This window comes from Zootoca vivipara, chromosome 8, assembly GCF_963506605.1.
Source record: "Zootoca vivipara chromosome 8, rZooViv1.1, whole genome shotgun sequence".
In the NCBI taxonomy this organism is placed as follows: Eukaryota; Metazoa; Chordata; class Lepidosauria; order Squamata; family Lacertidae; genus Zootoca; species Zootoca vivipara.
In genome coordinates, this window is record NC_083283.1 from 41,817,979 (window position 1) to 41,832,985 (window position 15,007).

Below are 15,007 nucleotides of genomic sequence, written 5' to 3' on the forward strand. Positions count from 1 at the left end.
ACCCGAAGCAACATATATTTTGAAGATATATGAGCTCCATTAATGGACATTTTGCTTCTCAGCTGAACCCTTTGCAATTCACAGGTCTTTTGAATTTAGGGTCAGCAAAGAAATTTGCTGGAATGAGGAATACAGGATTGGGATATGAGAACTCTACAGTTCCACTGATGTAGACTTTTGTTGTTATCAAAGCAAACTAACTGCTGAATAATTTTAGAATTTAAATAACAAGCCAATCAATACAAAGTTTGTATTGAAATAATTTTTTTGCTTCATGGGGAAAAATGATTTAAGGTTTTGGTCTCTCTTTCTCTCTCTTTAAGGTATTGAGTTTATCTTCTGAAGCTTGCAAGAAAGTAACTTTTAATGTCCCTCATAAACTAAAGGCAGGGGCATTTGTCGGCCAAGGTGAGAATCCAAGAATGTGTTATTGTTGTTGTCAAATATGTACTATTTGAAAACCAATAATATATAGGCAAATTAAAATTTAACCTGAGTTATTTCCAGATTCTGGAGCTCAAATTCTAAGTTTGCCTAACTTATCCTACATATTATGGGAATTGTACAGATCTAGAGGACAATAGGCTATGGGCCCAGTGCCCAGACCACCTGTGCCATCAACAGCTAAGCAATTTGTGGCCAGGGCAGTGAGGACTCCTCTGCTTGTATATCATAAATTTGATTTAGGCACTAAATATAGTTTTAGATACCTTTGTTTGGAATTATGTCCTTGTAAACTATTTTTGCTCCTCATTTCAACTAGTCCTTTAAATTTATATTTTCCTACAGTAAACATGAAACAGTGTCTTTATCATTCTGAAATTATTTACTCAAACAATCCCAATTTCACAATTCGAGAAGATGGCTCATTGTATACAACAAGAGATGTTTCATTGACTTCCCATGAAATCATCATCACCATATTCCTTAAAAGCAATCATGAACAGGAACAAAAGAAAATACATATTAGTTTGCTCACACATTCAAAAAAGGTAAACATATCTGATTTGCATCAATATATCTTATCCTGCTTTTTTCTGCTCTTTTCATTTGTTCCTCATCTTTTAGTGTTGCTGCTTTACTTTGAAGGACAATTTACATGGCTGTATGATCAGAATCTGAATGTGTATTGTTGGAATCTTCCCCAAAATTACTGATAAATATTCCACTAAAAACAGAACTGATAAAGCACAGATAAAAATAGAAAATTATAACCTTGATCAATGACATAATACATATTCAGCTTGGAAGAAAAAACAGAATTTAATGGACATTGCACAAGGACAAAAATATTAGATTTGTTTCGCATGACATAAGAATGCTACTATTCCCATATGCTAAAATTATTCTAGAAGCCAGGAAGTCTTATTAACTGTTAAAATGTTTGTAATACTAGCAGAGGGACTGAAAAATAAAGTGATGCAACACATAGGGTGGTATCCAACTTAATCAGAGGAGACCCATTGAAATCAATGGATTTAGGTGCCTTGAATATGACTTGGTTGAATACTGCTCATGATTGCTATTGTTGTTTGCTTAGTTATCTCTCCCTTTCTTCCAGGTCCCAATAGCAAAGGCAACACATTTACGAGATACTTTTCTTAAACGAACTAAACGGAGATGGGCTCCTGTCCCAACTATTTTAATGGAGAACTCACTTGGACCTTATCCAATGCAAATTCAACAGGTATGTTTTAAATTCACCTCTTCATTTTTACTTTTCAAATTATCAGTCAAGGATCTTTGAGCAGCTTGGCATATGTTATAAGTGATCAGTCAGAGAACTTCAATCCATAAAAACTATGAATGAAAAAAAGCAGCCTTCAGATACACAGCATACTCTCCGCCCCCGCCCCCAATTTCTTGCTAAGCAGCCAAGAATGTTACTGTTTGTGTCTACAAATGATTGCCCCAGCTGGTAAACTCATATGTCTGCTGGAATTGTTTGTTGCATCACTGTTGTTGATACAGTGGTACCTCGGTTTATGAACACAATTGGTTCCGGAAGTCTGTTCATAAACTGAAGCGTTCATAAACTGAAGCGAACTTTCCCATTGAAAGTAATGGAAAGTGGATTAATCCGTTCCAGACAGTCCGCAGAGTAACCGTTCATAAACTGAAGCGAACTTTCCCATTGAAAGTAATGGAAAGTGGATTAATCCGTTCCAGACGGGTCCGTGGAGTACTTAAACTGAAGCGTTCATAAACTGAAACATGGGTGTAATTGGTTCCGGAAGTCTGTTCATAAACTGAAGCGTTCATAAACTGAAGCGAACTTTCCCATTAAAACTAATGGAAAGTGAATTAATCCGTTCCAGATGGGTCCGCGGCGTTCATAAACCGAAAATTCATAAACCGAGGTGTTCATAAACCGAGGTTCCACTGTATATACATTGCTGCAGAAATTTGGGATTAGGGAAACCAGTTTTTCTCTGCTCACATTCTTTGAAGAAGCTTGTAATTGCAATGTAAATATCCAAAGTCAGCTATTTAACACCAGAGATGGAAATCCATTTAAATGCTTCAGCTTTTGCCTGGAAGTACCGAAGAAACAACAGCTTGGGTCTGATGGGAGTTCAATACAAGGCTATTAAATTTGTAAGCTACTAGCTATGTGGAACAACCTAATCATATGAATTCTCCTTACTCTCACCAGGAACATGGTAAGCGAGTCACAAGCATTTTAGACTTTGCATGGAGCTCCTATCACATTTATTTCCTGTGTCCATAATATTTGAATTGATGCATTAATGTATTGTTTTTGCATCTTGGGATTCCTAACGGATTCTGAATAAATAGACAAGAAAATAATATTTTGTTAATTATTATTTCTGTTTCAAATTGGTTTGCATTTACACAGCTGCTTTCCGACACATCCGTAACATACGATATCAGATACTCCATAAGTGGTCATGGTGTTGACAAGCCACCATTTAATTATTTCTACATTGAGGAAGACACTGGAAATCTCTTTGTTACCTGTCCAATCGATCGGGAAGAGTACCCAGAATTTCAGGTATGGGTTTCAGACTTTATTTACTGTTTATTTACTGATAAGTAACAATTGGACAGATGCATGGTATTTCTTTTACTAAAAGTTTCTCTGAACAGGGTTGCCTTCAGATGTATTCTAAAAGTTGTGTACAGTACTGTAATTCTTTATCTCCCTGACATTTGATGGGAGGGCATTCCACAGGGAGGGCCCCCACTGCCGAGAAGGCCCTCTGCAGTGTAGTGTCCTCAAGGTAAAGAATTAAAAATGAATGGACAGATGCAATAAATATCTGTTGCAGCTGTCTGTATGTTACTTATTTCAGTGTTTCCCAACCTTGTGCCTCCAGCTGTTTTCGGACTACAATTCCCATCATTCCTGACCACTGGTCTTGCTAGCTAGGGGTGATGGGAATTATAGTCTCAAAACATCTGGAGGCACAAGGTTGGGAAACACTGACTTATTTGACAGGTAACTACTGCGTGATTGAGGGAAACACATGGGGAAATGAGTTTTCAAACACTGTCTCCACTACAGAGAAGCTGTTTTTGGTGGCCTCACAATGTTTACATTAGTCCTTAGTCCTTCAATAGAAGGTGAGAGGGATTTGGTTGGTGAGCAACATGTAGAATCATCAGCAGGCCATGCACAGCATCAACTTGCCAACCAGAGCCAGATGTTCCTGTATATGTAAAGAGGTGGGGGGAGAAGAATGATTTACTGGCTGCTAGCAGTACCAAGGCACTCAAGGCAATCTGAGAAGGCATTTGTGGGTTTTCTTACAGATGAAAGATAGCAACCAGTCTGCCCTCAACCCGGTCTATTATCTCCCTTTGCTTAACAGCTTTCTGATAACACTTGCCCACTCATACTAGTGAAACAGTTCAGGAAAAGGTGAACAGGCAAGCAGACACAAAGAACATGATGCTTTAACCAGGCATTTGACTAACTAGATGTCTTCCCTCCTCCTAAACTGTTGTTCTGTGCTGCTGTGTTGATATTTTGTCATTGGCTGTATTGTGGTTTTATTTTATGATTTCAATGAAAATTGTACTTCCTATAACCATTCAGTAAAGAGGAGACTACAATCAAAATAAATAAATAAATAAATAAATAAATAAATAAATAAATAAATAAATAAATACTAACACTCAAGGTGCTCTTCCAATTGATGGGAATACATATGAAAACTTGTCCACACTGTTCCCATGTGGTCTTTCCCATCTTTTCCATATCTCCTTCTTCCTTCATCTCTCCTTTCCATGGCCCAAATGACTGTGCCTAGTCCCTTATTAGTTTCCTTGCCTCAGGCCCCTGTTCCAACACACAATTGCCTTGCACAAGTCCTTCTTTCCCAGGCCATTCAATGGACTACTTTATTTGACCATTGCTTCCTCTGTACTTCATTTTGTATGACGCACAACTCCTTTGTACCTCCTTCACATGGCTCTTGGACTCTGTCCATTTCCTCTTATGCCACTTTACCTCATGTCCCTGCCTCTTTTTTCTCTTCTTCTTAGTCCAACTCAACTGTAGCCTATCCTTATGCCTGTTTTTAAATCCATATTCTCTGGGAGATCAGGGAGATGCAATGTCACATGCTTTTCTGGATGTACAGGTGGACTGCTCACCACAATGGCCACACACAGCATATACAGTAACAGCCTGCTCACCTTGGCAGATTCCTGTATAGAAACTTGGACTGAAGTAATTGTATTCTGATTTGTTTAAACAAAATTTCTGCTTCAGATCAACTAGCAAATAAAAGTTTGTTTGTTTGCTCTCTTTTATACAGTTGATTTGCTATGCAATGACAGCAGATGGATATACACCAGAGATACCGCTTGTGCATATAATTAGAATAGAGGATGATAATGATAATGCTCCAGTGTTTGAGCAGGACGTTTATACTTTTCATGTCTTTGAAAACTGTGGGATTGGTAATTTTAAAAATCTTTTCTATTTTTTTAAAAATAAATCATGCTTAGTTTAGACAGCAATATTTTAAAGTACTAATTAAAAACAGAGGTGCTGTGAATTGTATGTAAGCTCCATACCATTTTTATCTTCTATGATTCTGAGCCTATACCTGAGTTCAGAAAAATAATAACCTAAATATTGCCCTATTCAGGGATTCTGATTCTGGTTGGAGTAATCATGTGACAGCCCCCATTCTCAGTCACATGGGGATGAGAGGACTACCTCCATCTCCATAGTCATCATTCTTGTTACTCTTCATAGGAGCCAACTCCTAGTGGCTGAGGGGTCTTTGCTTCCCCCCAGAAAATATTTGAGGGGGTCAGGGACCCTAACGTTTATGGATATTGCCATCCAAACGACTTCCATGCAACATGTCATGTGAAATGATCATGCAGGGCAGGGCTTACATGCCCCCCAATATTTCATTCAAGTTGGCACCCCCTGTTGCTCTCCATGAGTTAGAGGACAACTGTGTGGAATAGGGAGCCTTCTATACTTGTGGAGCCTCCCCATGCATTTTAAAATACTGATTTTCCAGGTGTCTACAAGCCTTACAAATACAGTAGGTTCCCTGCTTCCCACAATTGCTCTCTAACTGATGAAAATGAGAATGAGTAAGCATGACCCTGCTAAATTCATCTCCAGAGTGTACCTGCCCCCCAAACATAGGTGCCAACTCCCAGATTGAAAAATCCGGGATCGGCAGCGGCGCGGCACCGGAGGTCGCGCTGTAGCCATTTTGGAACTGGGCAGAGCAGCACTGGAAGTCATTTCTATGCATGCTCTGCCCATTTCCAAAATGGCCGCAGCACCAGAAATCACTTCTGCACATGTCCAGAGACTCCAGACATGTGCAGAAGGAGCCTCCCCGGGCTGGTAAGAATCCAGGGGATTTACGGGTTTTTTTTAAATCCGGGCTGCCAGCGGGAAACGGCTGGAAAAACAGGGGTTTCCCGGAGAATACGGGAGACTTGGCAGTTATGCCCCCAAATGAGTTGTTGCTATAACCAGCAGGAGAACTTCGGTGTCTCATCAAAGAAAGGGTGGGGAACCACTGTTCAACAATGCATTCCTAAAATAACGATTTATGCAGTAGGAAGTCCCCAACAGGAGGGAAAACCAATCTGTTTCAAATAAGAATATAGAAAGATGCATAGACAGATATATCTGTTTCATTGATCAAATGTTCAGAACTGTTATATTTCTCTGCAGATGTTTTAAAATGGATATACTTAGGTATACAAAAGTATTTTTAAAAAAGCATTCTGACATATATGCCTGGATTTATATGTTTAGATTAAGTGAAAAATCACCACATCTAAATAATTCTTTAAAAACTATCTTATGAAGGAAAGCTGGAAATTTAAAGATGATGTCTTGTACATGCAGGGACGCTAGTTGGACAAGTGACTGCAACAGACAATGATGAGCCATACACCTTACATACTGAAGTGAAATACAGAATTGTGTCCCAGGATCTTCAAAGTTATCAGAATTTAAGGGTATTTGCTATAAATCCAGATTCAGGTTCTATTACGGTGGTAACATCACATCTGGACAGAGAGGTAAATTTCCTGTGCACCTAACCTTCATTCACATGCCAAAACTCTGTCATGAAGGGCAGCTTGGAGCTTTTTAGAGGAAAGTTAGATTATAAGTGAAATAAATGGGTACATCACCATGCAATTATTGTTTAGGATCAGAATGTGAAGTCATTCTTGCTCCCTTTTTTTAAAAAATAAGGAGATGTGTTTGATGTTGCAAACAGATAATTTAAAGCATGTTTCTCTCATAATGCTATTTTGTAGGCTCAAACAATGCCAAGCTGTTTTTTTTTCAATGCGACATCCGCCATTTTGGCCAATATTATACAAACATGTAACTATCTGAAGAAATGGGCAGTCCCATGGTCTCTGGTTTTCCTTTTCATAAAATCCTGGTGATTTTAATCAGAACAGGAAAATTATGTTTATATATTCCTTTTAATGCAGACAACACCAGAGTATAAGCTACAAATTGAAGCAAGAGATATGGGAGGCCAGGATTTCGGTCTGTGCACTACAGCAAAAGTTATAATTACAGTTGGAGATGTAAATGACAATGCTCCACAATTAGAACAAAATGTGGTAAGTTGGTTATTGTTAAAATTCAACAGAGCTTTAAAAAACGTGGGTACCTCCTGAGCAGTCAGTATTTCCCATGGTGTAAATGTAATCATAATAAATGTTAAATTGAGGAAAAAGCATGGCCTATTAAATTCAATTGGGCTTACTTGCAGGTACATGAATATAGGATTGCAGCCCAAGTCTTAAAGTAGCGAAAGTATGTGTCTAACAGATTGTACTCTATTAGATGCATGAAGTGTTAACCTCAGTTTGCAGCTATATAGACATGTGGGTAAAAAAGAAGAGGTGGGAGTGGAATGCTATTACCATGTGTGGCCAGGAGGCCACCAAAATAAGAGATATGTGTGTCCCATTACTATGGTAACTAAAATACAGATGCAAACAAGGCATAGATGCAAACAAATTCCCATCCAAGTGGTAAAGTATCAACTCAAGAGTGGATGTGGTCTAATCTCCAAAGATAATGAACAGGAAAAGCAAAATGAATAATATATGTAAACATCAAGGTGAGCTAGCCATTTCCAATTGCGGCTCAGTTCAAGTCTGGTAGTGTCAGATCTGCACAAGGCTTGAAACTCTGCAGCTTCGCCACTGGAGTTAAAGTATTTTATTGTTGCCTTTGGGAAATCATTTCACAGTTCTAGAAGTGTTTGAAGTGTTTACTAATTGCTTGTTTGAAAACTTCATTTCAGTATGAAGTGAAAATATATGAAAACGAAGAGAACATAGAAATATTGTGCATTCCTGTAAGAGATAATGATGAAGCTGGGACTTCTTCATGGTTGGCTGCATTCACAATTATAAAAGGAAATGAAGATAATGTTTTTTCTATGAATATTGATCAAGAGAGGAATGTCGGGTGTTTAGTTGCTTTAAAGGTAAATGCAGATGGGAAAAAAATTACCTATGGTACAAAGGTATATTACTAATGGAAATCATCTAGAGTTTTGTGGAAATTATTTGATGGTATGCAACAAAAATTTAAGCCCTGAAAGGGTGTTCTTGAAATGTTATATTTGTAACTATTTCCCAAGGTTGAAATTTTTCCCTAAAGGAAATGTATCCATGTTTTATGCAATTTGGGGAAAATAAGCAAGCATGAGGAAAAGGAAGGGTGGCAAGAAACTTAATTGCAAAATACTAATTAATAACCATTGCGTGGAATCCAAAAGGTGTCATTCCACTAATGGAAGGAATCCACTATACCAATAGGGAGGCAATTTTTGAAGACTCCCTCTGCAGCCCACATCCCCTTAATCTGCTCTGCAGGGTCCCTGGCCAGAGGAAAGGAGGAATCACTCCCCCCCAAAAAAAAAATTCCCCTCCCTGTTCTGCTTATGCATGTCTTCTGTCAGCAGAGTGACACCCATTGGATTCCACACATTATTTTTACCATATTTGTTCAAAGTTTATAACAGCAATCCAGTAATAAATATTGTGTTAGTTTTAATGGAAATGTGTTTGTTTCCAGGGACTGGACTATGAAACTTCCAAGGAGAGAAGATTAGAAATTGTTGTAAATAATGAAGCACCTTATGTCCTAGCACCAAATTCAAGACCCCCATCAAGAAACCCCACCACAATTGTGATTGAAATTATGGATGTGGATGAGGGGCCAACATTTGCCTCTGAATATATTATAACTTTAAGGGAATCTTTCCCAAAAGGAACAGTGGTTGGAATCTATCAAGCGTATGACCCAGAAACTGGAGAAAGCACAGGCATAAGGTAGACTTTTAATCTGGTTTGTAGATTATGGTTAAAAACGGAACAATTATAACTGGTTTATATTATCACATTGTACTAATGGTATACAACCCTCCTAAAATGTTCTCAATAGTTACGGAATAATAAATGACCCATGCAGTTGGATCACCATTGATGAAACAGGACAGCTGAGCACCACTACAATTTTAGACAGAGATATATTAAATGAGGAATACAGTCAATGCATTGTAACAGTCTCTGCAACTGACCAAAGTGAGTACCAAATGCTTGTAAACCGCTGATTACACCATCTACATATTTGCAGCAGTATTTTGTATCTTTCTTTTAAACCACAGTGTTAAAAGACCTCTAATCCTATGACATCAATGAGCTCACAATATGGATATAAATCATGGTTTCACCTGTATTTTATATATAATAAGCTTGCTACCATGAAGAAAATGAAACAACAGAGAAACCCGGTAAACTGAATCATAAAAAGGTTAAATTAAATAATTCCATATCCACATATTTTGTACTTGTTTTATGAATGTGATTTTATCAATTTTATGCTGCTTATTTTTTCTTAATGGCCGTACAGACATTTTTGCGAATAAATATTTTGAAATCTTGTTGATAATTCAGTAAGTGTTTAAAAAGAGCACTAAATGGTAAAAGGTAAAGGACCCCTGGATGGTTAAGTCCAGTCAAATTCAACTATGGGGTATGGTGTTCATCTCTACTTTCAGGCCGTGAGCCAGTGTTTGTCCACAGACAGCTTTCCAGGTCATGTGGCCAGCATGACTAAACTGCTTCTGGCACAAAAGAATACCATGATGGAAGCCAGATCGCATGGAAATGCTGTTTAGCTTCCCTCCACAGCAGTACCTATTTATCTACTCATGCTGGTATGCTTTTGAACTGCTAGGTTTGCAGGAGCTGGGACAGAGCAATGGGAGCTCATCCCATCACACAGATTAGAACTGCAAACCTTATGATCTGTAAGCTCAAGAAGCTCAGTGGTTTAGACCACAGTGCCATTGTATCCCCTTAAAAAAGCACTATTCCCCTCCTAGTCCTGGTTTTTGCTGTTTGTTTAAGTGTACACTTAAACAAGCTCTTAAAGAAATGGGAGTGCCTGATCACCTCATCTGTCTCCTGTGAAATCTCTATGTGGGACAAGAAGCTACAGTTAGAACTGGATATGGAATAATTGATTGGTTCAAAATTGGGAAAGGAGTACGACAAGGCTGTATATTGTCTCCCTGCTTATTTAACCTATATGCAGAATTCATCATGTGAAAGGCTGGACTGGATGAATCCCAAGCCGGAATTAAGATTGCCAGAAGAAATATCAACAACCTCAGATATGCTGATGACACAACCTTGATAGCAGAAAGTGAGGAGGAATTAAAGAACCTTTTTATGAGAGTAAAAGAGGAGAGTGCAAAATATGGTCTGAAGCTCAACATGAAAAAAACTAAGATCATGGCCACTGGTCCCATCACCTCCTGGCGAATAGAAGGGGAAGAAACTGAGTCAGTGAGAGATTTTACTTTCTTGGGTTCCATGATCACTGCAGATGGTGACAGAAGTCACGAAATCAAAAGGCACCTGCTTCTTGGGAGAAAAGCAATGACAAACCTAGACAGCATCTTAAAAAGCAGAGACATCACCTTGCGGACAAAGGTCCATATAGTTAAAGCTATGGTTTTCCCAGTAGTGATGTATGGAAGTGAGAGCTGGACCATAAAGAAGGCCGATCGCTGAAGAATTGATGCTTTTGGATTATGGTGCTGGAGGAGATTCTTGAGAGTCCCATGGACTGCAAGAAGATCAAACCTATCCATTCTTAAGGAAATCAGCCCTGAGTGCTCACTGGAAGGACAGATCCTGAAGCTGAGGCTTCAATACTTTGGCCATATCATGAGAAGAGAAGAATCCTTTGAAAAGACCCTGATGTTGGGAAAGATGGAGGGAACTAGGAGAAGGGGACGACAGAGGACAGTGGTTGGACAGTGTTCTTGAAGCTACAAACATGAGTCTGACCAAACTGCGGGAGGCAGTAGAAGTTCCTGGCATGCTCTGCAACAACACCTGAATAGGAAAAACTTAATTCAGATGCTTTTTTCTAAGCTTATTTATTTGATAAATGATACCAGAAAGGTTGCATTTTCCTCAGAGTCCTATGCCAAGCTCCATCTTCTCTTGCTGAACTGAATTCCTAGTTTGTTACCCTGTTGCCACAGAAATAAGTCTAAAAGCTAGCTTTTATCCACGAGGAGAGAGAGATAAAAATTCTTAAAATTTTCTTTATTTTGGGCATAACTTTTTTCCGCTACTACATATTTGCACAGATTAGCTGAAGTCTGCTACTGTGACAGTGTGTGACTATTTACAGCATTAAATCATGGAAAACTTCCATTTTTCAGGTGGTAAAACAGGTGTAGGGAAAATTGTGATAAGCATCATGGATGAGAATGACAATTTCCCAGTGATTACTACAAAGAATTACACCATGTGTAACGACAAAACGCCAATTTGTATTACGGCCTTTGATGCTGATCTACCTCCATACACAGGACCTTTCCATTTTGAAATAGAGACTCAAATGGGCTTAACATGGAGGTTAACACCAAATGATGGTATGTATATGGTTTTCCCTGTCCCACTTCTGTAATAATAACTGTAGCTAACAGAACAAATAATGTAAAAATGTTCATCATTGCACAATTTGTTTTACAGATGAATCAGCATTGCTTTCACCCATGGAAGATATTGACTATGGCTATTATATAATACCTGTTAGGATATACGATAATGAGGGTAACAGTGGAATAAGCGAAATAACAGTTCACTACTGTGACTGTGAAATTCCAAGTAATTGTTCTGAACGCAGCACAGTCGCCGCTCTGGAGCATGGAGAAATCCCTGTAGATCGCGTTCCGTATCAAGCAGAATCTGCTTTTGGTCCCTGGGGCATTGCTGCAACAGTCATTGGATCAGTATTATCAATGTGTAAGTATATAGCTGTCTTATAGATGATATACAAAATGAGCCATTAACTCCAGTCTATTGCAAAACTGATTCTCCCTTGACTCTTCCTTGGAGTTCTAAATGTTCGCTTAAGGTGGTTTAGTCCCATGTTTGTGTGTATAGGTATGTTAAATGGAAAATGCACATAGCAATTGGCCACTGTGCACATTCAACAGGTGTCATGGAAAATGTGCACATATCCACAAAGATGAACTTCTGCACATTTCCCAGTCAATCTGTGCAATCCACAACAAGCTTCGGGCATTGTGCATATATCAACTACATTAGGTATGTTCTCTGGCCAATATGCATTATCTCCAGCAGGCCTTGAGAAATTTGCATATCTCAACTGCATTCTGTACATACATGCTGACTGTTTGCTGCTTGGGAGAACTAGGCCTCTTTTCCAGAGCTATCAAATCTTCCAAAGGATGAAAAGGGAGGGGGGAATGCCCTGAAATGAAAAATCATGTGTAGCATTTTATTATTTGTAGTGTCCATCCTTCATCTGTAGATCTCAGGATAGTTCACAGCATACAAATACAAGCTAAAGACACAAATAAACATAATAAGAACAAGAACAAACCAAACCAAACCAACCAAACCAAACCAAACCAAACACCTCCTCCTGCTCCCCCCCAAACATTTAAAAGGCTATAGGAGGTTAATCAGCCAAAGGCTTAGTTGAAGACTTAGTTTTCACCTGGTGCCTAACAGGTGTATGATGAAGGTGCCAGCTGAACATCCCCGGAGGAAGCATTTCACAAAGGGGGAGCCACCCTTTACTTTGAGCATTGTATTCACTTCCCCAGCCCCCCACTTCCTAAGATACATGCCTGCCTCCGATGCTATTTGCTTTATAGAAAATATGTAACAATTTACTTATTAAATTTAGTTCCCTTCATGCCTGACTTTGAATCACATAATTAAAAACTAAAGCTCAGATTACAGGTAGGTATTTCTTTCTACAGCGGGCATGATGGTACCCTGTGGTTATTGGCTCTATAAAAGAAATTCAAATACTGAAGAAGCGCCTGGAGAAGAAGCTGGAGAAGCGTCTAATAATGCAGCTTTTGAGAACTTAATGATGTCAAACACAGAGGCACCAGGTGAAGAAATGACAGTAAGTAGCATTTTTTGGCTAAAAGTTATGAAGTTTCGTACTGCATTTGCCTTCTAAAAAGTGGTGTGTGTGTGCGTGCGCCGCGCAATAAAGATTAGAGTTGATGTGTTACTATAAAAGGGGAAATACATGTCTTATCTTTTTAGTGTGTGTACTTTTGAGCTAACCTCTGCACTGTGGGTGTGAGAGAGCGTGTGAGTGAGAGACAGAGAAAGGTTGGAGTTCAAACTATAGATGGTAAAAAGAAACTGCTGCTTCTTTTACAAAATTCTGCTGTTATCTTTGTTTTCAGGTTCTAAATATACTTCCAGCGAGTACGCTGAAGACAGCTGTAAGCATGAGCACAGTTGCAGAGAAAACGGGAAAGCAGGAAAGTTTGGAAGTGATAAAAGGAGCAGGCCAGCACCCACCAGAATTGGTCAAAGGTGGAGGAAATACACTGGCAGCATCTTTACTTGATATCAGAGGGCATCGCAAACCAGAATTAGTCAAAGGAGGAGGAAAACTCTTGGCATCATCTTTACATGATATTACAGGGCATCACAAACCAGAACTAGTCAAAGGCGGAGGAAATATCATGGCAGCATCTTTACATGATATTAGAGGGCATCGCAAACCAGAATTATTCAAAGGTGGAGGAAATCACTTGGCAGCATCTTTACACAATATCAAGCAACCCTTACGGAGTTCCTCCAGAGATTTGTGCTCACAATGGCAGGATTTTACCAATCCTCATTTAGCTAAAGTAAGCATTCTGATACAGATTTCCTATGGTTTATGTTTGGATTAATGTTAAGACTATCCACTGCAGTGTTATACATTTCAGTTAAGTAGCTACAGTTAGTTCATATTCTGGATTTTAGTATTGGCTGTAGCTCTCTAGTTATTTGATACACTTGGGCTTAATTTGTGGGTTATGCTGTTTTACTGCAATGATTCATATTGTTCGTGCTTGTGAGGTGTTTGTGTGGCCCACAATTATTAATTTATTCCCCAAAAAGAATCCAAGGTCACTCACAGCATAGCATACCGTTAAAACAATACAATAAAAAGCTAAAAATTCAGTTATAATACTAAATAATAATAATAACAAATAATATTAATAATAATAATAATAATAATTTTTTATTTATACTCCGCCCTCCCCAGTCAAAACCAGGCTCAGGGTGGCTAACACCAATAAAATTACAATAAAACATAAAAAGCAATTAATTAAAATACAGATTAAAATACAATATTAAAATTTTAAAGTGCAGCCTCATTTTAAGTAGTCCATAAATCCAAGCCATGAGGGAGGAAAACACAGGGGTCAGACTAAGTCCAACCCAAAGGCCAGGCAGAACAGCTCTGTCTTGCAGGATCTGCGGAAAGATGACAAATTCCGCAGGGCCCTGGTCTCCTGTGAAAGAGCGTTCCACCAAGTTGGGGGCAATGCTGAAAAGGCCCTGGCCCTAGTAGAGGCCAATCTAGCTACCTTATGGCTCGGGATCTCCAGAGTATTGTTGTTTGTGGACCTTAAGGTCCTCCGCAGGGCATACCAGGAGAGGTGGTCCCGTAGGTACGAGGGTCCCAAGCTGCATAGGGCTTTAAAGGTCAAAACCAGCACCTTAAACCTGATCCTGTACTCCACCGGGAGCCAGTGCAGCTGGTAAAGCACTGGATGAATGTGATCCCATGGCCGGGACCCCGTAAGGAGCCTCGCCGCGGCATTCTGCACCCGCTGGAGTTTCTGAGTCAACTTCAAGGGCAGCCCCGCGTAGAGCGAGTTACAATAATCAAGCCTGGAGGTGACCGTCGCATGGATCACTGTGGCCAGTTCAGGGTGAGAGAGGTAAGGAACCAACTGTTTGATACGGCGGAGATGGAAGAATGCCACCTTTGCTGTGGCTGCAACCTGCGCCTCCATGGAAAGGGAGGTGTCGAAGGTTACACCCAAACTCTTGACAGAAGGCGCTGGCACTAATTGAGCCCCTGCAAGAGATGGCAGTTGTCCCCCCAACCCCATGTCATCCCGACCCAGCCAGAGGACCTCTGTCTTTGAAG

The 15,007-nt window shown here is 39.4% G+C and overlaps 1 protein-coding gene across 1 annotated transcript; it reads left to right on the forward strand.

Moving 5' to 3' along the window:
- The first annotated feature begins 794 nt into the window (after window positions 1–794).
- Window positions 795–13,754, forward strand: LOC118090184 (desmocollin-2-like). The gene is made up of 13 exons (XM_035125568.2): window positions 795–992; window positions 1,562–1,687; window positions 2,861–3,016; window positions 4,788–4,932; window positions 6,362–6,537; window positions 6,964–7,098; window positions 7,791–7,976; window positions 8,570–8,826; window positions 8,939–9,078; window positions 11,238–11,450; window positions 11,551–11,823; window positions 12,813–12,964; window positions 13,257–13,754. The coding sequence occupies exons 1-13, from the start codon at window positions 795–797 to the stop codon at window positions 13,752–13,754; spliced, it is 2,655 nt and encodes an 884-aa protein (XP_034981459.2).
- Window positions 13,755–15,007: the final 1,253 nt, after the last annotated feature.